Source organism: Schistocerca gregaria, chromosome 1 (genome assembly GCF_023897955.1).
Source record: "Schistocerca gregaria isolate iqSchGreg1 chromosome 1, iqSchGreg1.2, whole genome shotgun sequence".
Classification (NCBI taxonomy): Eukaryota; Metazoa; Arthropoda; class Insecta; order Orthoptera; family Acrididae; genus Schistocerca; species Schistocerca gregaria.
Genome location: NC_064920.1, coordinates 1,102,137,422 through 1,102,162,949, shown reverse-complemented (window position 1 = coordinate 1,102,162,949; position 25,528 = coordinate 1,102,137,422). Strand labels below are relative to the sequence as shown.

The 25,528-nt window shown below is 38.9% G+C and overlaps 1 protein-coding gene across 8 annotated transcripts in view; it reads left to right on the top strand.

Moving 5' to 3' along the window:
• LOC126282552 (crossover junction endonuclease EME1) overlaps positions 1-25,528 on the top strand; it is a 203,966-nt gene that overhangs the window by 164,876 nt on the left and 13,562 nt on the right. For all 8 annotated transcript variants that reach the window (XM_049982205.1, XM_049982203.1, XM_049982202.1 and 5 more), the window contains 3 exons: positions 3,354-3,529; positions 8,518-8,703; positions 17,681-17,879. In XM_049982205.1, the coding sequence (XP_049838162.1) occupies positions 3,354-3,529; positions 8,518-8,703; positions 17,681-17,879 (561 nt within the window). The remainder of the gene's footprint in view (positions 1-3,353; positions 3,530-8,517; positions 8,704-17,680; positions 17,880-25,528) is intronic.

Here is a 25,528-nt window from a genome sequence, read left to right as displayed (position 1 = left end):
CCCCCTTCTCTCTCCATGCTATCACGCTTACTTTAGTCAGTGGGTGGTGGTTCTTACCCCCACAGTATTTCTTTACAGGTTGTAACTAATGTGTGTACCAAATTTGGTTGAAATGTTCCAGAGATATAGGATTATCCTTTTACCTGTTCAATTCCCTGCGTATGCACTAGTCAAGTAAATTTCCCACTTATTTGCTGTCATATTTCACCTGAATGTTCAGCGAATTTCACCCTGGAGTTTCATTTTCATGCAGCTTAATGTTTGTGATGTCATATCTCCTACACTATGAGTTACATAATGATACATTTTTGTTGGTAAATTCAGTGACAGATGTGGACACTGTCTGCGGAATGTGTTGTGAGTAGAAGTAATAGTAAATAAATAATAAATGTGGCAGTGTTTTGCATGTTTCTGTATTTCATGACATACCTCCTGAACTGTGTGTTGTACATTAATATAATTTTTATTATATGTTCATTGATATCCATGAATGCCGTCTGCAAAATGTGTTACAAATATAGTTCGTAGGAAAGAAGTAATAAATTAAAATGCCATGCTTCATGCAGTAGTTTTACTGGATGAACAGTGGAAATGTAGTAAGTGATAAACTTTTTTCATTTCGTTGTTTTGTGTGGGTTGTCATTGAGAAAAAGTTTTATAAAGATTGAAATTATGTGTAAAATTTGTTGAAAGTCTGGAAGTGCTCTCATTCTCAAACACTGGATGTTCACCCCCACCCCTTTGATAGGTAGATGGTTCTACCCCCACAGCAATGATTTCCAGACAGCGAGTGATATTTGTACAAAGTTTGGTTGAAATTGGACCAGTGGCTTAGGAGGAGATGTGGAAAATACATATATAGAGGAGACAAAAGTCATGGGATAGCGATACACACGTATACTGATGATAGTAGTATTATTTACACAAGGTATAAAAGGACAGGGCATTGGTGGAGCTGTCATATGTATGCAGGTGATTCATATGGAAATGCACCCAACATGACTATCGCCACACAACAGGAATTAAGTCTTTCAACATAGAATGGTAATTGGAACTAGATGCCTGGGACATTCCATTTGGAAGTCATTAAGGAATTCAATGTTCCGATATCCACAGCGTCAAGAATGTGCTGAGAATACCACATTTCAGGCATTACCTCTCATCACAGACAATGCAGTGGTTGACAGCCTTCACTTAATGGCCAAGAGCAGCGGCATATGCATGGAGTTGTTAGTGCTAACAGACTAGCAACACTGTGTGGGACAACCACAGAGGTCAATGTGGGGCTTATGATGAATGTATCCATTAGGAAAATGCAGTGAAATTCAGCATTAATGTGATATGGTAGCAAGACAACTAACATGAGTGTCTTTGCTAACAACATATTGCCTGCAGTGCCTCTCCTGGGCTTGTGACCATATCTGTTGGACCCTGGGCAACTGGAAAACCCAGAACTGGTCAGATGAATCCTAATTTTAGTTGGTAACAACTGATGGTGAGGTCTTGAGTGTGGTGCAGACCCCATGAAGCCATGGACCCAAGTTGTCAACAAGGCACTGTGCAAGCTGGTAGTGGCTCCATAATGGCATGGACTGGGTCCTCTGGTCCAACTGCACCATTCACTGACCATTTGGAGCGACTCATGGTCCTCACATTCCCAAACTATGATGGAATTTTTTTTGGATGCAATGCTCTGTGTCACGAGGCCATAATTGTTCATGATTGGTTTGTAGAATATTCTGGATACTGAGAGCAAGCGTTTTAGCCACCCAGATTGCCCAACATGTAATCCATTGAAAATTTATGGGTTATAATTGAGAGGTCAGTTTGTGCACAAAACCCTGTACTGGCACACTTCCGCAATTATAGATGGCTATACAGGCACCATAGTTCAATATTTTTGCAGGAAACTTCCAACGTCTTGTTGAGTTCATGCCACATCAAATTGCTGCAATATGCCGGGCAATTCAAGGTCCGATATGATATTAGGAGGTATCCCGTGACTTTTGTCATCTCAGTATGCATACATATGTGCATCCATTTTCATAATAAAATGTAGTTAACGGTAGCCTTCAGTCCCACCAATATAATGCTTATATGTTTGTATTATTGTGACAGTGGGGGTTAGTGATATTATGCCTCCTCTTTACAGTCCCTCAGTCGAGTTGTGTCAGCAGCTACATGACGAGGTTGCAGTGTCGAATACCAGCTGCAGCTATGGGGTGGAGGGGGAGTGGTGGAGGCAGTGTTACATTGATTGGTCACTGCTGCTGAGGCATCATTCACTGATCTGGTATCCCCCCCCCTCCCCCCCCCCCCCCTCCCCCGCAGAACTCCACTGCGAACAGCTTCCTCTCTTCCCGCTACCATTGTCATGAGAGGGAGGGTGGGGGCAGGAAATTTGCAAGTTCAGTCAGCCCAGCATACCACAAAAACGAAAAATAAATGTGCAAGTGCCCAACTTCAGTGACATTTTATGTTGTGCCGTGTTCCCATAACAATCAAGTTGTACACTTTCATGCTCCCTAGTTGTAGCCAGTATCTCTAGACATGCTTATAGAAGTGTGTGATGGGTTTGACTAGCATTGGGATGTTTGTTGTGTGTTCAGTGGAGGGTATATTGAACATTTGTGAAAAGAAAATGGAAAGCTTGGATCCTGTACATTATTATAAAAAGTTCCCCAAGCTTGTATGTACATCCATGTAAAATTAACCATGTAAAAGCATCCATGTAAAGTAACTAATGCCATGTTGCAACTGGTATAATACTTCTCCAAATTTGTGGAGAAAGATACCTATATATAGGCTATTATTAAGAGGGAGTCACCATTCTCAAAGGCTACTACCAGCCTCTCCCTCCCCCCTGCCCTCCCCCACCTTAGGGAGAGGAATACATGTACCCTTCTGCCAGTGTCCAGTGTGTATCACATTGTTAAAGTGATATTGCTTTTCTGTGTGGTTGTGCATTGTGTAACTGACATGGAATCTGGGTACCAGGCCTCTATTTGCTTAAGTGGATGTAGACTACCGCTGAGAAACTGCTTCCAAACCAGATGGCACACTGGCCCAAGCATTAATCCGTGAGGCAGGTCTCATCCAGAGCTGGTGCGTCTGTCCAGTCCCAGAAATGGCTGCTTTAACACATTTAGCAATTGTGGTGGCTACAGAGAACCTGCTGGGTTTGAGCATGGATTGCTCAGTTTCAGATACATAATCCATAAGTCCTAAAAATGTTTAATATTTAGATGGTAGCTTGTTTGTCATTGAATAATATTGTTACAATAATTTTTGTTGTGCACTGTAGAAAAACCGCAGGAACTGTTACAATAAAATCTTATATGTTGTTAATATAGCTGGAAGTGATTACAAAGTACAAAGAAGAGGACTATGCTTTGTTGATATGGACATGGGATATGGTTAAGAGTCAGATGCAGTCAGGCATATTTATTGCATCTGTATTATCTGTTTCATCATCACTTCCTGGCAAGAAGATGACACTTTTAATTTATGACTCTGAGAAATATTCAAGGTATGTCACATATAGTAAATGGAAATAAGATCAGTCTAGTTACATTCCACCCTTAATTAATGTTTGAGCACTTGATCTAGTTCTAAAATATATTATAGAAAACAGGACTACTTTTGCAGAAGTGGTAATACAATTTAATTTCACTTCTTTATCAATACTCTTAAAAATTAATAGTGAAAATGTTCTGTTTTAACAATATGAAAAAGATACATTGCTATTCACAACACTGAGGGGGTGTTGAATGACAGGCAGGCACAGTGAAAAAAAGACTGCTGGATACCATTAGCTGTCTCTAAGTCCTTCATCAGATGTACGGAACACACATGGTCACTGTGGTCTCCAGGTGCCACAGCCTAACTCAGGGCCTTGGTACCCAGAGATGACAGTGGCCATTTGTGTGTGAGTTAGGTGTGTGTGAATGTGTGAGTGTTTTTGAACATCTGATGAAGGACATAAGTCCAATACCTAATAGTATCTAGCAGTCTTTTTTTCACTGCGCCCGTCTGCCATTCAGCATTTCCTCAGTGTCGTTAATAGCAATCCATCCTTTTCATGTTGTTACTATAATGTAAATGGATAGATGAAAAGTCTGCTCACCAGGCGGCAGCCGCACACAGTGGCCGCACAGTTGGAGGCGTCATGTCACGAATTGTGCGCCCCCTCCTGCCGGAGGTTAGAGTCCTCACTTGGACATGGGTGTCTGTGTTGTCCTTAATGTAAGATAGTTTAAGTAGTGTGTAAGTCTCACCCAGAACCCCAGGTAAGGGAAGACTTACCGGACAGGATTAGAAAGAAAACTTGTTTGTTGGGGACCGCACTGGACTAGATTTGAAAACCTGAGAGCTTAAAGGTGGAAGACAGGATAATATGCAGGACAGAGATTACTACTAAGACATTGTGCATTAGTTGATAGGAGTAACTCAGAAGGGAAGGGGAACGGTGAAAAATAGACAAGCCAGAAAATAAAGGATGTAGAAAACAAAAATGGAATGAAGAAAAACTTAGTTACTGTGGAGAAATGCTGAGATGGAAGGAAGTAATGTAAATTAAGGCCACGTGGGAGGTGAGAACAGAGGACATGTTGTAGTGCTAGTTCCCACCTGCGGAGTTCTGAGAAACTCGTTTGTGGGTGAAGAACCCAAATGGCACATATGGTGAAAAAGGCACCAAGATCATGACTGTCATGTTGTACATCATGCTCTGCAACAGGATTTTGTGTATGGTCAGTATACACCCTCTGCCTGTGCCCATTCTTCCTAATTGATAATTTGGTGGTAGTCATGCTGATGTAGAAGGCCAGATATTGTTTACATGATAGCCGGTATATAACGTGTCGTTTCATAGATGGCTTTTCCTTTGGTAGTATATGTTTTGCGAGTTACAGGGCTGGAATAGGTGGCGGCAGGAGGGTGCATAGGGCAAGTCTTGCAGTGAGGTATGTCACAGGGGTAGGAATCATAGGGTGGGGAGATGGGTGCAGAAGGAGCATAGGGTCTGGAATCTCTAAATACCTTCTCCCAATTAAATTTCACATGGTCCTACTCTGAATCCCATGACACTTCCCTTGATGTTGGTCTCATTTACAAACAACAGTACTTACATTAGAACAGTTGCCATTCATTTGATGTCAAACGTTCCCTCCCATACAGCCTTGGCATTTGAGGCAAACGTATTTGTTCAAAGAAAAGAAAAGGAAAAAAAGAAAAAAAGCTTCAGAGCGTGCCAGTGGTCACCCACTATTATCCTGGTCTTGAATGTATCAGTCAGCTACTTCGACAAGGCCATGAATTCCTAAAATCATGCCCTGAAATGAGATCCATTCTGTTCAAGATTTTGCCCACCACACCTAGAATAGCTTCTTCTGCACCCATCTCCCCAACCTATGGCTCCTACCCCTATGAACGTACCCTCTGCTGGACTTCCCTTGTGCACCCTCCTACCGCCACATATTCCAGCCCTGTAACTGGCAAAACATATACTACCTTTGAGATGATACATGTCTTACACTGGCTGTTATGTAAACACTGTTCGGCCTTTTACATCTGCATGACTGCCATCCAGTTATCAGTCAGGATGAATGGGCATAGGCTGAGGGGTTTATACAGGCAACACACAACGTACCATTGCAGAGCATGCTGTACAGCATGACAGTCATGATCTTGGTGCCTTTTTCATCACATGTGCCACCTGGTTTCTTCCCCCAGACACGAGTTTCTCAGAACTCCACAGGTGGGAACTAGCACTACAACATATCCTTGTTTCTTGCCACCCACATGGCCATAATTTACATTAATTCATTGTGTCTCAGCATTTCTTCACAGTATTATATTGTATTGTATTGTATGGAACTGGTGACCTAGAAATGATGGAGAAGCTTCATCCCCACCTTAGCCCACAGTGGTACACAACCCAACAGGTTACAGAAGTCCTCTCACCCTACCACCACCCCACACCAAACCCAGAGTTATTCTGCGGTTCAGCCCCAGTGGACATATACGAAGTCTTCACGGGTTGTCAGCCACATAGCGTTGTCATCTCGTAGCAATGTTTCAATGAAATGCGTCTCCATCATCTTCAGGCGAAGATGATGGAGATGCATTCCACCGAAACATTGTTATGAGATGACAACGCTACTCAGCTGACAACCCGTTAAGACTTCATATATGAAATTCACTTAGAAAGCCTGCACTCACATATAAGCTGAACAACACTTTTTTAAGGCATTACATAATGTCATTTCCACAAAAAATGAATTGATTGTAAACAACCATCAGTTGTACACAACCTAAGCAATGGCTATACCCCCAACTTTGATAGCACTTCACTGAATGAGAGAGTGCACATACTAAATACATAGACTGGTTAACAACTAAGACCAATGCAATGGTATCAAAAGAAAAGTCTTATACTGTTGCAAGTAGCTAAATTTTATGCATTGCCTGCACATGATCACAGAGGCCAGAGCCTAGTGCCCAACATGCTATGACATATACCTGCAGTGCAATGTTTATGTAAACACTTATAATATTTGCCCTGATTATTAGGCATTCTCATCTGGGATGCATAGAAAAGCAGCCCAGGCAAGTAGGAGAAAGGTGTATTGCCACAAACGACACCTAATACAAGAGAAGTTTTGCAGAGAGGCCAGTTGTCTTCTGTCAAATGAAACTTGTTTACAACTTTAGAGTCTGTTATGGAAACCTGCTGCATTTTATCACTATGGCTATGGGCCACATGTTAAAGATCAGCATCTTACGAAAAATTTTACAGCACAATTGGTGATATTTCAAATGCACACAATGTTTGTAGCACCTCAGCCAGGAAGGGGTCAGACTGTCTTAGGCTTGTGTACGTACCTTGTTATCCGGTTCTTAACAAGTCACTACAGCTCATATCAAATTTTTCATGTATGAGTGATGACACACATGTGAATTTTCATTTTCTAGTCTATCCCTTCAAATCTGAATCCAAGACACATAATTTATAGCATGTGCCTTGTGGTGCAATGAGAATTCTTGCCTGGCTGCTACTGTATGCATTTTGTTGGAAAATGCAGATAATAATGAGAATGTCAGACAGTGGGAACACAGATGGATCAGACAACGATGCCAACTTTTGTTCCAAGTTATATAACTGTGTTCGCATACAACAAAAAGACCTACTGTCACTCCAGACACTTAATCTCATTTGCCCAGATGCGCAGGGCAAGACATATACTTCCCAGTCTTTTTGAACCTTGTTCAATGGCTGAAATACCAAGGCAGCTAGCAGTGCCTGTGACTGCTGCAGTGTAGAATTAGTGAAGTGTTTGACCTACTTCTGGTTGCTGATTTAGCTGTTGCTATCAAAGCTCAAGAAATTTTGCATCATTTGGAATGCTAGGCTAACCACAACTGGAACCTGCTCCCTGCCAATGTTGTACCCTGACTTTCAGCACAACAACATTTATGGAACACAAATAAACTCGCTGCCACAACAGATTGAAATTCCAGAACGAGATTTTCACTCTGCAGCGGAGTGTGCGCTGATATGAAACTTCCTGGCAGATTAAAACTGTGTGCCGGACCGAGACTCGAACTCAGGACCTTTGCCTTTCGTGGGCAAGTGCTCTGCCAACTGAGCTACCCAAGCACGACTCACGCCCCGTCCTCACAGCTTTACTTCTGCCAGCACTTGCCCGCGAAAGGTATAGGTCCCGAGTTCGAGTCTCTGTCCAGCACACAGTTTTAATCTGCCAGGAAGTTTCATATCAGTACACACTCCACTGCAGAGTGAAAATCTCATTCTGGAAACATCCCCCAGGCTGTGGCTAAGCCATGCCTCCGCAATATCCTTTCTTTCAGGAGTGCTAGTTCTGCAAGGTTCGTAGGAGAGCTTCTGAATTGTTTATTAATCAATAACCCAAACAGTAATAGTTCTTGATAGAAATAATATAAGCAGTAGTTCGTGACAGAAACGTTGAAAGTCCAAGCACTACTACTTCATTATGCACGTGTATGGATATTATAATTTTAAGGACAATCCCACTTTTCGTATGGTGATGGAAACTACGTGCCTGTCTGCCAAAGTACTATCTAACACAAGGTTATGTTCATCCACGTAAACAGTGGTGATCTTGATTAAGTTGTAGAGGCATATTAGAGAATAGCAATTGAGAATGAGTCCATTGTCAGACAACCTTAATATCTGCGAGCTACAGAAATTCATGTGACCAGCCTGCGTTATCTGCTTTCCCATGGCAATGGCCACACCAAACATGGGTCATAATTTGCGTATCAGTACATCCATATCTTGCATACGCATGTCTGACAGGGTTACTAAACATTGCATCGTTATGGTTAGTGTCTACAGATTCTCTGACCTCACCGCCCTCCCTCCTCCTCATCCCTCACCCCCCCCCCCCCCCCCAAACAATGATCTGCCTGTTTTCAGCTATCACATGACCACAGTTACATTTTATTAAGATAAACATAACTTCATTTATTTAGGAACAAGAAACCACAGAAGAAGGGAAGTTATTACACAGAATCATCACCATCCGAAGATGAGCTGCTGGAGGCCCTCGTAGAATTGCAGTTGCGACACGGCTGTCAGTATCATCTTGTGCACACCCCAGAGGAGCTTGGTGCAGCAATTGGGCAGCTTACAAAGGCTATTGCTGTGAAACCATTCAAGTTAGTATACATATGATGCAATTGGATGTTATCCACAATGTTTTGCTAACTGTAACTAGAAAATTATGTTATTCAGAAGACAACAAAGCAATTCAACATTTGGCTTTAACTGCTGGATATATAATCTTCTGGTGGAATTATAGTACAACTGTTTTGTAAGTCCACCTGCATTAATAAGATGAGAAGCAATTATCAGAATGTGAAAAGGAGGGAGTGTTCCTGACAGCTAACCTAAAGTTAAAACTACAATAATAAAGAGTAGTATCTGCAATGCTTTGTGTGTGTGGGAGGAAGGGGGGGGGGGGGGTTGAAAGAAAGAGAGAGAGAGAGAGAGAGAGAGAGAGAGAGAGAGAGAGAGAGAGAGAGAGAGAGAGATTGCCTTTGATGTGAGTACTTCGTACAGACTACATTATTTTTGCTGTTCAACTGTAGATGAATGCAAGACCTAGAGAAACTTTCACAAATAGGCTCAAGTGTACACCTACATAGATAAATACATATGGATTATTGTATAATTTTCAAATTGGATGTCATTTTAGAATTATCTCGCACATAAGGCTTAATGAGAGATGAGGATGTGAGAGAAAATGGAACTGAATTAAGATACATTTTGAATTGGTAAAAACTTTCTAAAGCCAAGACAAAAATAATATTTCTTTATTTCCAGACAACCTAGTTTCGACAGACTTTTCTGTTGTGTTCAGGTGTTCCAAAATTTGTGTTATAAAGTGCGTTAATTTTGAGTTGGACCTCACGCCATCTCAAAATGAACACATTTTATAACATAAATTTACAATTCTGTTTTTCGTTGTGTTGTTGTATTGTCACTTTCTTCTACTAATATCACTGACATTTTTGTTCTCCACATACCACTTACACCATTTGCCTCTTCCTCCTCCCACCTAGCAAATTTGTTGGACAGTCGAGAAGCATGAGCTGATTCACACCTACCAGGCCATACTCCAGTTGAGCTTGTGATATAAAATTACTACTTGTTGACAATTGTATTGTTGGATCAGACATTGTTTGTTTGATTGCAGTAGGATAAAACACACACACACACACACACACACACACACACACACACACACACACACACACACACAATCATCTGCTTATCCTTCACAACCCTGCATCCCACCATCACTCATCCTGGGCAAAATCCCTAACAAATCTAGGGAAGAAGGTCATATCACAAAACCAATAATAAATGGGCTATCTGATCATGATTGTTGTGTTAAATGTTGAAACTTATCAGGATAAAAAAATCTATTAAATATGAGTACAGGAGGGTAATACACAAGTCAAAAATTGAGAAATTCAGGAAATTGCTGAAAGACATGGACTGAATAGTTGTTCACAATACATCTGACTAAAATGGAAAATACGAAGCATTCATTAATAAAGTTGCATCCACTTTTGAGACTTGTTTTCCCCTAAAGAATAGAGTAGAATATTTTTATTCACCTTTCAGTATTTTACATACAATTTTCTTCGTCAGAGTTTACAATGGAGTACAGTTAAGCACAATAAACACTTACATACACAGAATTATTTAGCTTATTTAAGAATTGAAAACATTTCTTTATCACTTATTAAAAGCTTATATTATAGTGAGTATTCTCTAGGAATTCTTCAATTGTATAGAGTTCACTGCATTTTTTACCAGTTTTGCAGTACACTCTTGAATTTATTTAATGGGTTGGTTGGTTGGTTGGTTTGTTTGGGGAAGGAGACCAGACAGCGAGGTTATCGGTCTCATCGGATTAGGGAAGGACGGGGAAGGAAGTCGGCCGTGCTCTTTGAAAAGAACCATCCCGGCATTTGCATGGAGCGATTTAGGGAAATCACGGAAAACCTAAATCGGGATGGCCGGACGCGGGATTGAACCGTCGTCCTCCCGAATGCGAGTCCAGTGTGCTAACCACTGCGCCACCTCGCTCGGTATTAAATGGGGCTGTATGAGCTGAGTATGGTAACTTATTAAAAACTTTTATGCCCAAATGTTTATAGTTATTATGGACAACAGCTTGCCTCGAGAAAGGAAAATCCAACAAGCAACTATTTCTGGTATTGTGTGCGTGTGCGTGTGTGTGTGTGTGTGTGTGTGTGTGTGTGTGTGTGTGTGTGTGTGTGCGTGTGTGTGTGTGTGCGCGCGCGCCTCACATCTCGTGCTGAACCTCACATCTCGTGCTGAATTTGTCCAGATTTTCTTTAGCATACATTAAACAGTTATACATGTACATGCTAAGTACAGTCAATTCACTGAGATATTTAAAGTGGTTTCTGCAGGAATCTCTGTGTGCTAATCCTACTATACATCTGATGGCCTTCTTTTGCCATCTGAAAATACATTTAGCCCCAGAGGAATTACCCCAGAGCAAAATTCCATACTCCAGATGGGAATGGAAGAAATCAAAATATGAGTGAAGTAACAGCTGTTTGATCACACTGTTTCTCAGTTTGTACAGTAAAAAAATAAGTACACAGGCTAGTTTGCTGCACAGGTGATTGGTGTGTTCTTCCCTGGATAGTTTTTGGTCTATGTGCATTCCAAGTCGTTTCACTGCTTTATTTTTACTTTTTTAGCTTTTAGATTAAAAATTATTTCTTCTGTTTTTGTATTGTTTATGCACAGTTGATTGGCCTGACGCCAGTGACTAGTCATTTGCATTATTTCTCTGTTGTTATCCAGCACAGTTTGTAAATTGTCATCTGAGGTTATTAGTGTTATATCATCAGCATACAGTATATTCTTACATGGTATATAATTCGAGAAATCGTTAATATAGACAATAAACAGGAAAGGCCCAAGAACCAAGCCTTGGGTATTCCTCTTTTTATAGGGAGTATTGCTGATCTGTTTATTTGCATATACAGGCTGTAACCTACTGCTTAAATAAGATTTGAATTAGGTGAGTGTTATATTTTTAATGCCGTAGTATTCTAACTTTTTAATGATTATGTCATGAGACCCTGAATCAAATGCTTTGCTTAAATCAATAAGTGTTCAAGATATATGCAGCCTCTTTTCATATGCTTCATATACATTGTTCACCAAAGCTTCAATTGCTTTTATAGTTGATGGTGAGACCTGAATATGAACTGCTGTTCATTTAATAGTTTGTTACCTTCAAAATAGCTGTATAGCTGCATATTCATGCAATTTTCTATTATTTTGGATATGATTGGTACTATTGATATGGGTCTGTAGTTGTTTGGGAGGTTTTTAATACCTTTTTTATACATAGGTAGTGTAACTGTGAGCTTAAGACATTGTGGAAAAATTCCTTCATCTTGTACTCTGTTTGACAGTGAGAGAAGTGGCATTTTGATTTCCTTTGCTAAACTGTTTTATGACATTCCAGGCTGCTTTACATTTATTTTTGGAATTCAAAATGTATTCATCATTTGCATTGCAGTTACCCCCTTTTATTTCTGATTTGTTAAGTTTTCTCATATTAATGTAATTTGCCTTGTCTTGATCACTTTTATTAGTTTCATCCTTCAGAATTTGAAGTAGTATCCTAAGTTTAAGTTGCTTATGTGTATTGTAAGGATGTTGTCTTTTTTTTACAGTGGGGCACATCTTTTCTACAATGTGCTTAATTTCTGTGAGGAAAATAGTAAAGCATTCATCAGTTGCCTTATTATTATTAATTTTATGAGACCAATCAATTTCCTGTAACTCATTAATCATGTTGTTTACATTGGATTCTCCTAGAAGTCTATATGTCACTTGTCTTTCTTTAGTGTTGGGTTCAGAATTTTCTATTTGAAGCCATAGTCCTGCATGATCTGATATTCCTAATTCTATTATGTCACATTCAAGAGTATCTTTATATACATTACTAATTATGTTATCAAGACATGCATTCTGTCTGGTGGGCTTTTCATTAAGACAATACTAGTTCAGTGACTTCAAAGAATTAACCATAAAGATAACATTTCTCTTCTTTGCCCTTATATCTATGTTAATATCACATACAATTATAATTTTATGTTGTTTATATTTGGACAACTGCAAAATTAGTGTTTTAATTTTTTCTACAAATATTATTTCATCAGATCTTGTAGTTCAATACACTGACACAATTACAATTTTTTGTGCGTGTATTACCATACCGGCTACTTCAAATATGCCTTCAAGGTACATTTTGCTAAGGTCTACTACTGAATAATCTAAATCTAATTTGTTTTTAATGTAGATTGAAACTCCACCATGTAAAATGCTTCTTCTGCAATAGTTAGTAACTAGCAAATATCATGGAGGAACACACAAGTCTGTTTCAGACTCTTTCATCCAGTGTTCATTGATACACAACATACTGCAGTTAATTTTATCAAGCCAGTACTGCAGTTCATTGATTTTACCACAAAGTGATTGTACATTTATATGTAGAAGAACATTGTTATCTGCACAGAAAGGTATTTTAATGTCACAAGATCTTGCATGTTCATTTATTTTCACCGATTGATCTAAAACAACACAGTTATCTGAATTAATTACTTTGCTGCAGTTTTCCCTTAATGTGGTTTCTACCCTTCCTTCCCCTGTAACGTTGTATTGCCTAAAAAAGGAGGTCCATAAGTATCCCCAGAAATAGTGTCTTTTAAAACTAGGCAGTTGCGTTCTTGAATTTAATTTATAATTTTGCTTATCTCGTGACAGAGAAATTTTTTGCCCTGGTAATTCAGATGCTCACTGTGTTTCGTGCGCAGATTTTTCGCCAGTCTTTTGATATCTATTACATTGCATTTTCCATAAGTAGACCATAATTGTTTTATTCTAGTGTTGGTTTTGCGGATTTTTTTTATTCACACACGCATTATACGTGAAGTCATGTCTATGAGGTATCGTCACAACAACAGTGTTTTTCATCATATTTACATTTAAAAAATCCCTCAAACCTGTTATGCACTTTCCGGATTCGTTATGAGCTATGTCGTTGGCACCCATCACACATACAACGAGGTAACTCAACTCATACACAAGTCAAAAAGTAAACCATGGATTACACAAGGAATAAAGATATCATGTGGGACAAAAAGGAGAAACAGCTCTGAGGTTAGAATTGTAATGCATTACAAAGAATGCTGCAAAATATTGAAGCAAGTAATCCAGCAATCAAAGCAGCTTTATTATGAGAAAAAGATAATTGCATCAGGTAAAAAATAAAAACTGTATGGGATATTGTGAAGACAGTGACAGGTGGGGCCAAAAGGGAAGAGGAACATTCTTGTGTATATTAATGACCTCTCATCTGTTACATTGCCAGATGCTAAGTTTGTTTTGTTTTGAAATGACACAAACATTGCAATAAGCAGCAAATCAAGTACAGATTTAGAAATAGCTGCTAATAAAATTTTTACTGACATCAATAAGTGGTTTCAAGCTAATTCTTTGTCATTAAACTTTGAGAAGACTCAGTATATGCAGTTCAGAACCTGTAAGAGATTACCTTCCAGCATGAGTATAACATATGAAGACATGCAGATCAAAGAGGTTGACAGTGTTAAATTTCTGGGATTACAACTTAATAATAAATTCAATTTGGAAGGACATACCACAGAATTGCTTAAGTGCCTAAACAAGACTGTATTTGCCATGAGAATGATGTCGGATGTAGGAGATATATTTATATTAAAAAAACTTACATACTTTGTTTACTTTCATTCTATTATGCATTATGGGATCATATTCTCGGGCAACTCCTCAAACCGACCAAAAGTTTTTAGGGTGCAAAAGTGTGTGATAAAAATCATCTGTGGTGTAAATTTGAGAGCATCTTGTAGAAACCTGTTCAAGGAACTTTGTATTCTAACCAGTGCTTCTCAGTATATTTATTCCTTAATGAAATTTGTTAATACATCTGTATTTCCAACCAATAGCTCAGTACACGGTATCAATACTAGGAATAAGAAGAATCTACATAAAGGCCTAAAGTCACTTACCTTGGTCCAAAAACGGGTCCAATATTCAGGAACACACATTTTTAATAAATTGCAAGCAGCCATTACAAACTTGGTTTCAGATAAAGCACAGTTTAAATAGAGTTTGAAAGACTTTTTGATAGGCAACTCCTTCTACTCCATAGATGAATATCTTAACAGAGACTGTTAAGTCAGCTTAAGTAAAAATATCTGTTAGATTTTAGTTTTGACAACACTTGGTCACAACAGTCAAGATTAGGTATTTTGCATATGATAAATTAATTAATAGTGCATAACAGTGTTCCATTCTGACAGTGTGTTAATTCTGTAAATACACTACTGGCCATTAAAATTGCTACATCAAGAAGAAATGCAGATGATAAACGGGTATTCATTGGACAAATATATTATACTAGGACTGACATGTGATTACATTTTCATGCAATTCTGGTGCATAGATCCTGAGAAATCAGTACCCAGAACAACCATCTCTGGCCATAATAATGGCCTTGAAATGCCTGGGCATTGAGTCAAACAGAGCTTGGATGGAGTGTACAGGTACAGCTGCCCATGCAGCTTCAACACGATACCACAGTTCATCAAGAGTAGTGACTGGCATATTGTGACGAGCCAGTTGCTCGGCCACCATTGACCAGACGTTTTCAATTGGTGAGAGAGATCTGGAGAATGTGCTGGCCAGGGCAGCAGTCGAACATTTTCTGTATCCAGAAAGACCCGTACAGGACCTGCAACATGCGGTCGTGCATTAGCCTGCTGAAATGTAGGGTTTCGCAGGTATCGAATGAAGGGTAGAGCCACAGGTCGTAACACATCTGAAATGTAACGTCCACTGTTCAAAGTGCAGTCAATGCGAACAAGAGGTGACAGAGATGTGTAACCAATGGCACCCCATACTATTATGCTGGCGATGACGAATACACACTTCCAATGTGCGTTCACTGCGATGTCACCAAACACGGATGCGACCATCATGATGCTATAAGCAGAACCTGGATTCATCCGAAAAAATTGTTTGTCTTTCGTGCACCCAGGTTCATTGTTGAGTACACCATCGCAGGCGCTCCTGTCTGTGATGCAGCGTCAAGGGGAAGCACAGCCATGGTCTCCAAGCTGATAGTCTACGCTGCTGCAAACGTCGTCGAACTGTTCGTGCAAATGGTTGTTGTCTTGCAAACGTCCCCATCTGTTGACTCGGGGATTGAGATGTGGCTGCATGATCTGTTACAGCCATGCGGATAAGACACCTTTCATCTCGACTGCTAGTGATATGAGGCCGTTGGGATCCAGCACGGCGTTCCGTATTACCCTCCTGAACCCAACGATTCCATATTCTGCTAACAGTCATTGGATCTTGACCAACGCGAGTAGAAATGTCGCGATACTATAAACCGCAATCGTGATTTTATCAAAGTCGGAAACGTGATGGTACACATTTCTCCTCCTTACACGAGGCATCACAAAATTTCACCTGGCAACACTGGTCAATTGCTGTTGGTGCATGAGAAATCGGTTGGACACGTTCCTCATGTCAGCATGTTGTAGGTGTCGCCACTGGCGCCAACCTTGTGTGAATGCTGTGAAAAGCTAATCATTTGCATATCAAAGCCCCTCCTTTCTGTCGGTTAAATTTTGCGTCTGTATCATATTATCTTTTAATGGCCAGTAGTGTATTAGCTGTCCCAGTTTACTGCATTGTATTAACTTATTCTTTACTATCTCCTGACAAATGATCAGGGGTAGTAAGTATTATATTCAAATGTCTCATGTTTTTATGTCATACTTAATTGACATGTTCCACACCCACGAAAATCAACTCATTTTTTGGGTCTATGGATCAAAAACTGAATCTAATCTAAATATAATGATATTTTGCCAAAATGTTGTGGAACATTTATTCTGAACTCACAGAGATGCCTGTTTTATGGAGACACTGGAGAGTGAAGAAATACTTAAGGAGTGACACATTTGTATATAGTAGACCCAGATACTTAAGATCATATTTGGGAACACTCTTATGTTAGGTGGTCCACAGGTGACACTCTCATCTTCAACCATTCAAGAATTCTGAATTACATTGAGGGAGGAATGAGCAGCATGATTACAGAACTTATGGAGAATGCCCCAACTGATTCACTATTACTATTTTCTGTGGATATGCTGCTTAATGAATTGTTGACCTGTATGGAGTAATAACTGTATTTGCTGCTGTATATTACTCTGACCACAGCTTTCTGTCATCCAGTTTTTGTCTGTGTTGAATATTCCTTGCCTCTGCATTAATAGTCATCATATTCTACAGGTTTTTGTACAGTATTTTGGTTGATTACAATGAAGAAAATAAATTGTAAGCATTCATTATTTGACAAATTATTTAGGAGACCAGTAACACTATATTGGTGCTCTACGTTCATCCTTATATTTACCTGCATAAATAATGTAATATTTATACTTCTGTTTCATATTTGTATGTTGGTGTGGCCAAGTATTATTTCAGCTATGATAAAAAGCACTGGAATTATCATGGTTATGGTTTATTTTGTTCATTTTAATTATTCAATCACGATGTTCTGACAGCACATAATGGATAAAACATGTTTGTTTGTACCAATTGTAGATTGCTACTCATATCATACAAGAGCCATTTAGTTGCATTTAGGCACAATGAAAAGAATGTTAGAAATATTTCAGCTTTCAGGTAGGGGCCTTTTTCAGAAGTAGAAAACTCATGTGCATTCTCATAAAAATAATATCATAAAAGCAACTTATATGGAAGGTGAAATATTTCAAGCATTCTTTTTCACTGTATGACTCAGTGCCTTCTGTATGTGGTGGATAGCACTCTGTCCTTTCCTTATTGTTGTTCTTTACTAGCCCTGCTAGACATCAGACTAATAACCCAAAACCTAGGTTGAAAAAATAAATAATTGGTGAAACAAGTGGTAAGTAAGTGTTTTTCTATACTTAAATTGTTTTACTTTTTCACCTGTCTGTTTGCATGTATCCTCTTAATGTGTTTATGTAGATTGGAAAAGCAGGAGGAACTGATGGAAGAGACAGACTGGTTTGCAGCAGGTGACTCTAACGACTGTGTGAAGGTGGACAAACACGGCAATGGGATGCTGCAGCTGTGGCGGCAGCAGCTGTGCCAGTTCCCACTGGCGAGCCTAGCCACAGCGGAAGCTATTTCTGCTGTTTACCCTTCACCGCGTGCCCTTCTGGAGGTAAACAAAAATGTGTATCTTGCAGTGTTTCAGTTAATAGCATGCTCTACTGCTGTATCATTTTTCTTAAAACTTAACCAAGAACAGAAAACTACATCAAATGATTAAATTGTGATAGGTTATTGTGAATTTCTAGGTCAATACTTTCTTCACTATCTGAGGTGACAGTTTGCATAATAAACCTATAGTTTTTTTGGACTGAAGTTATCTATAATAATTGTCTCATGTGGAATCAATGAACATGTATTGAGAGAGCTCTTTGTGTTCTATTATAGTTTGTACAATCTATCTCATCATGTTAATGTTGTTCGTATTTTATTGACTCTTGTGCCTAATTCTGTTATGGCTATCCCTCTACCTATCTAGTCATGTTAAAGTACATACTCTGAAGACACATCCTGTGCTTATAAAACAATAGAGTGCAATAAATATATCCTTATTAAACTGTGGATTTGTCCAAATAACAATCTCAGTTTGCAAACTTGCCCCACTGTTAACGCACACTAATCAGTGTTTGAAGCTAGTTATGATCAAACTGATCAGGATAGAAAAATTACAGTCTTATGAAAAGGATACTATGTAGCGAAGATGTTGATCCCCCAGACAGGCATGACTGGCCTCAGCAGCCAGAGACAGTGGCTGCGTGCGCGTGTGTGTGTGTGCGTGTGTGTGTGTGTTTGTGTGTGTTTGTGTGTGTGTGTGTTTGTGTGTTTGTGTGTGTGTGTGTGTGTGTTTGTGTGTGTTTGTGTGTGTGTTTGTGTGTGTGTTTGTGTGTGTGTGTGTGTGTGTGTGTGTGTGTGTGTGTGTGTGTGTGTGTGTTTGTGTGTGTGTGTCTAATTCAGAAGAAGGTGTTTTGGCCGAAAGCTTACTTCGGGTTACCTTCCATTCAGAAGGCTGTTGCATGCAGCGACTGTTATATTGACTTCTAAATAATAGATTTCAGCTGTCAGTCATCCTTTTTATGCCGACCAACAGGCATTACATGTATTGATCAAAAATGATAGCGCATTGAGAATGGCCAGTTTCTAGCTGAAATCTAGACCTGCCAATAAAATTTAAAAAAGACAACTGAAAGCTGAAAGCTTACTTGTTTAGCAGCGTTATTGTTGTGCCACGTGCGACTCATCATCTCCACTATATGGTGAGTAGCAATCTATCCTTTTCATAATATTGCTGAAAACATATAATTTTGATACAGTTCATTATAATAAAATGATAAAGTATTTTATGTAGGTTAAAAGAGCTACTGGTGCATATATGGAACTCAAAATTTTGACGTATCTCTATTAATAGTTCCAGGTTTCAGCAATTTTTTGGTGTTACATGGCATACAGGCTGAGACAAATTGATGCAAGAAGTCTCTTCTTTGACACCTCTTACAGTACCATCAGAAAATGCTGTTAAAAGACTACGTTCAACAACACATTTCTGCACAGTGTGAAATTAAATTTACCTGCTGTCACATAAAATGCTCAGTGTTTCTACAGGCCGTTAGTAAATTTCTGCTTGCAAGTGAGAGCAATACCAGTAGCAGCAGAACAACACTCAAGTGTGTCATTTAAAGTTTTTTTGCTCATTTATTAGTGTATTCAAAAGATATCAAAGCAAGAATAAAGTGAATGAAGGTTTAGCGAAGGATCCATGTTGTTACTGTTGTGGTCTTCAGTCCAAAGGCTGGTTTGATGCAGCTCTCCATGCTACTCTATCCTGTGCAAGCCTCTTCATCTCTGAATAACTACTCCAACCTACCTACTTCCCTCCAGTACTAAATTGGTGATCCCTTGATGTCTCAGATTATGTTCTATCACAGGGTGTATACGACCCAGCACAATCTGGAGATTTGGGAAAAACCTGGGAGTTGTTTTAGAATTCTCGTAATTTTTCATTGTTTTAGTTCTCTGTTAAATTTTTGTAATTTTGACTGGTAAGATCCGATACTCTAACAAAGAATATTACTATATCCAGCTACTGCAGAATAATACTTAAACAGTAAAACATAAACAAGAGAAAAAATAAAAATAATTTAAATTGCAAAGGAAATGTGCCATATACAACAACACGCAGTGCTCATGCAAGCGTATGTCAACAGCAAAATGTGTCAATGGCTTCTAAAGTTTCCAGAAAAAGGAGCCACTGGCTCTGAAATGAAAGCTTAAACATTTCCACAGCTTGTATTTGTATTTTCTCCTGCTGCCACTTTAATCTGTTAAGTGGACAGCATTACCATTATGTTAACACACTGGTATCGCCCAATTCCCTGTCACCCAATGTGCTTTATAGCACAATAGACATCACCAATTGTGTAGCTTGGATTTTCCCGTGTGGCAACACCACTTCAGAGTCTAATGCATAGAAACATAAACTACTGCAGACGATTGGCCCCATCACCTTGACCTTGCTAAATATTCCTGATGCTATCTTATTACCTCCTTTTCTCCTCCACATATCTGCCATAATTTATTTCCCCTTGTTTGTACATTATTTATGTAATGTTCTGCCCCATGGTATTTCTTTCCTTTGTCACTGCCCCTCCATTATGTATGATTTCCCCCCTCTCTTCTTTTCACTTTTATCTTTTCTCTTTACTTCAATTATTAGGTTTTTCTTCAATTGTAATGTGTGTTTCAGAAAGTACGCCGCTTCTAATAGTGGTTGAGATTAACGTAATTTGAACAGGAACACAAGACATAACACATTTCTCTTCAGTACACAAGATTTAAGAATGGAAAACAGTATCTTGGATGTAACTCCATTTATTATAGCTCTTTGTAAGTCTTTCTATCCAGCACTCTCTCACAAACTTGGCTATGTATTCTGCCAGCTGCATTCAATCACCTAATTAGAATCAAATCAGTGAGAGTTTTATTCTTGTAAAACTACATTTTAATGTACCACGAGGCATTAAATCACAGGATGGAATTGCACAACTTTTGTAACGGAGGTGTCAGCAAAACTCATCACACAGTAAAAAACAAATTTGTTGATGGCAGTGTGACAGACTGCAATGTCTTGCTGAAATAGCAACATTATGATGCTTTTCTATCTCAAACAATTGTCTGCTCATTTACTTGTGACGAGTAACTAACCAGAATATTTGAAGATTATCTTTCATATAATACTGCATCGTGGTTGTTAAAACACCAACTACTGAGAGCAATTGCAACTTAAACTGTGTGGACCTACACAGCAATAGAGTAAGTGCAATGTTGGTATTAACAGCAGATGTCAAGGACAGTAGCTTTTCAGCTCCCTTGTAAAACCCATGTCTTAAAAACACACCACACGATCAATGTACTTCTCAATGCCTGATCATATGGAGTATTTTAGCAGACTCCTCGTAAGTCCTGCCTTGCTTGTAATAAAACTTATCAATGAATATGTACTGTGTATCTGTATACCTTTTTCATGGTAGAGAATGAACATGATTTATGCCTGTTCACTACATGTCAAGGATCTAAAACATAAAATAGCCTCCTGTCTATCCATTATCACAAAAATAAGTATTCCATACCATGACTCTATTGAATCTCAAAGTTGAAATTTATACTGAAGTTTGATATCATAAAGGTCTATTAATTGTGAAATTTTCAGATTTTTATGTGGTCCCTCAACAAAGATATTGCAGGCCACAAAAAGGAAAATTTAAAAAAAAAATCTGTTTGTTTTTAAATAGTGTTTTTTTTTTAGTGTAAGATACTGACTATTGATGCTCTATTTATAAAGTTACTGTACTATATAGTGTAATAGAAGGAAAAAATATTAAATCTGAGAAATTAATCTTTGTTTGGAAAATTACTGTTTAAAAATTGAGTTTTTTTTTAATTTGTGGCTGATAACTTCGAACTATTAAAAATATGTTAAAGAATACATTCAGCTAAGTTATAATGATGTTAATTTAAAGCCTAGTGTGTGTTGAACTAAATGCATTTTATCTGAAAGGCTTAGGACAATCCACTACTGAACAACTGTAAAAAATGTAGATACTTGCAAATACGAAAAAACGCATGCGGCCTGAAACAAATATGGCCGCCATTTCAAAATAATAAACAATAATTTTTTTAAAAAATTATTTTGTGACTACTGAACATTGGGGAATTCACCCAGCAAATACCATTTTTTTCTGAAATGGTCAAGCAACCTATTTTTTTTTTTTTTTTTTTTTCTTGGACCACTTTGTATGGATTGACCCGTTCCATCTAGTACCATATCACTTTGGTCTTGCCAATATTCAGTTTCATTCCAAACTCTTTAACAGCACTTTCCATCATTACCTGGAGCTCTTTCTCCATTTCTGCTAGCACAGTTATATCATCAGCGTACTTCTTGGTTTTTTTTCCTTTGTTGTTTGTTGTGGTCTTCAGTCCTGAGACTGGTTTGATGCAGCTCTCCATGCTACTCTATCCTGTGCAAGCTTCATCATCTCCCAGTACCTACTGCAACCTACATCCTTCTGAATCTGCTTAGTGTAGTCATCTCTTGGTCTCCCTCTACGATTTTTACCCTCCACGCTGCCCTCCAATACGAAATTGGTGATCCCTTGATGCCTCAGAACATATCCTACCAACCGATCCCTTCTTCTGGTCAAGTTGTGCCACAAACTTCTCTTCTCCCCAATCCGATTCAATACTTCTTCATTATTTATGTGATCTAATCTTCAGCATTCTTCTGTAGCACCACATTTCGAAAGCTTCTATACCTTCTTGTCCAAACTATTTATCGTCCATGATTCACTTCCATACATGGCCACACTCCATACCAATACTTTCAGAAATGACTTCCTGACACTTAAATCTATACTCGATGTTAACAAATTTCTCTTCTTCAGAAACACCTTCCTTGCCATTGCCACTGTACATTTTATATCCTCTCCACTTCGACCATCATCAGTTATTTTGCTCCCCAAATAGCAAAACTCCTTTACTACTTTCAGTGTCTCATTTCCTAATCTAATTCCCTCAGCATCAACCGACTTAATTCGACTACATTCCATTATCCTCGTTTTGCTTTTGTTGTTGATCATCTTATATCCTCCTTTCAAGACACTATCCATTCCGTTCAACTGCTCTTCCAAGTCCTTTGCTGTCTCTGACAGAATTACGATGTCATCGGTGAACCTCAAAGTTCTTATTTCTTCTCCATGGATTTTAATACCTACTCCAAATTTTTCTTTTGTTTCCTTTACTGCTTGCTCAATATACAGATTGAATAACATCGGGGAGAGACTACAGCCCTGTCTCACTCCCTTCCCAACCACTGCTTCCCTTTCATGTCCCTCGACTCTTATAACTGCCATCTGGTTTCTGTACAAATTGTAAATAGCCTTTCGCTCCCTGTGTTTTACCCCTGCCACCTTTAGAATTTGAAAGAGAGTATTCCAGTCAACATTGTCAAAAGCTTTCTCTAAGTCTACAAATGCTAGAAACGTAGGCTTGCCCTTCCTTAATCTAGCTTCTAAGATAAGTCGTAAGGTCAGTATTGCATCACGTGTTCCAGTATTTCTACAGAATCCAAACTGATCTTCCCCGAGGTCGGCTTCTACTTGTTTCTTCAATCGTCTGTAAAGAATTCGTGTCAGTATTTTGCAGCTGTGGCTTATTAAAGTGATAGTTCGGTAATTTTCACATCTGTCAACACCTGCTTTCTTTGAGATTGCAATTATTATATTCTTCTTCAAGTCTGAGGGTATTTCGCCTGTCTCGTACATCTTGCTCACCAGATGGTAGAGTTTTGTCAGGACTTGCTCTCCCAAGGCCGTCAGTAGTTCCAATGGAATGTTGTCTACTCTGGGGGCCTTGTTTCGACTCAGGTCTTTGTGCTCTCTCTTCGCGCAGTATCATAACTCCCATTTCATCTTCATGTACATCCTCTTCCATTTCCATAATATTGTCCTCAAGTACATCGCCCTTGTATAGACCCTCTATATACTCCTTCCACCTTTCTGCTTAGAACTGGGTTTCCATCTGAGCTCTTAATATTCATACAAATGGTTCTCTTCTCTCCAAAGGTCTCTTTAATTTTCCTGTAGGCAGTATCTATCTTACCCCTAGTGAGATAAGCCTCTACATCCTTACATTTGTCCTCTAGCCATCCCTGCTTAGCCATTTTGCACTTCCTGTCGATCTGATTTTTGAGATGTTTTTATTCCTTTTTGCCTGCTTCATTTACTGCATTTTTATATTTTCTCCTTTCATCAATTAAATTCAGTATTTCTTCTGTTACCCAAGGATTTCTAGCAGCCCTCGTCTTTTTACCTACTTGATCCTCTGCTGCCTTCACTACTTCATCCCTCAGAGCTACCCATTCGTCTTCTATTGTATTTCTATCCCCCATTCCTGTCAATTGTTCCCTTATGCTGTCTCTGAAACTCTGTACAACCACTGGTTTAGTCAGTTTATCCAGGTCCCATCTCCTTAAATTCCCACCATTTTGCAGGTTCTTCAGTTTTAATCTACAGGTCATAATCAATAGATTGTGGTCAGAGTCCACATCTGCCCCTGGAAATGTCTTACTATTTAAAACCTGGTTCCTAAATCTCTGCCGTACCATTATATAATCTATCTGAAACCTGTCAGTATCTCCAGGCTTCTTCCATGTATACAGCCTTCTTTTATGATTCTTGAACCAAGTGTTAGCTATGATTAAGTTGTGCTCTGTGCAAAATTCTACCAGGCGGCTTCCTCATTAATTTCTTTGCCCCAGTCCATATTCACCTACTACGTTTCCTTCTCTCCCTTTTCCTACTACCGAGTTCCAGTCACCCATTTGTTCCTTATCCTCCCATTAAAGTCCTTGTTATTTTTCCAAAGCCTTATTGATTATCTTTTCATCAAATGTATTGAAAATTGCTGGTGGCATACAGCAACCCTGCCTCACACCCCCTTCAAAACCCACCTCTTCACTTTCATCTTCCTCTACTCAAACTACCACTTTCCATCGCATACGGCGTTCATTTAGCAACCTTCTGTCCTTTCAGTCTACACAATATCTTCCAGAATCTTCAGTGCCATGTACCACTCAGTTGGGTCAGATACTTTTTCCCAGTTGACAAAATGACAAATGTTTCTCTGTTCACTTCCAAAAATTTTTCTGCCATATCAGGTTCCTCTTCCTTTTCCAAGTCCAAACTGACCTACTCCTGTCTTCTCCTCTATTTTCCTTTCTATTCTTCTCAGCACTACCCTGGGCACAGTCTTCGGTGGCAGGAATATTAAAGTAATTGTCCTTTAATCTTTCCATTGATTGGCATTGCATTTCTTTGATAAGGGAACCACTTTGGTCTTAAGATATTCAGGCCAGATACCTGTGTCATATATTATATTGATCAGATTCATAATTCTAGTTATAGCATCATTCTCTAAGGCCTTCAGTACCTCAGATTGTATTTGATCATAGCCATCACTTTCCTTTCTTCAAGATTCTTGGTTGCTTTCTTCACCTCCCATTTTTGTATTATTGGGCCCCAGTGATTTTTGCCACGTTCTTGTTCATCCTCTAAGATTAAACCTTCATGATCAGCTGTTGAATCATATAGATCTTATATGTATGCCTTCTATACATCCTGTTTTTGTCAGTATTCATTGCTATTTTTCCCTGCTTGTTTAGCTTTCTTGCTTGCTAATTTTTTGTAGTTCTTTGGTTGTTGTACCCTC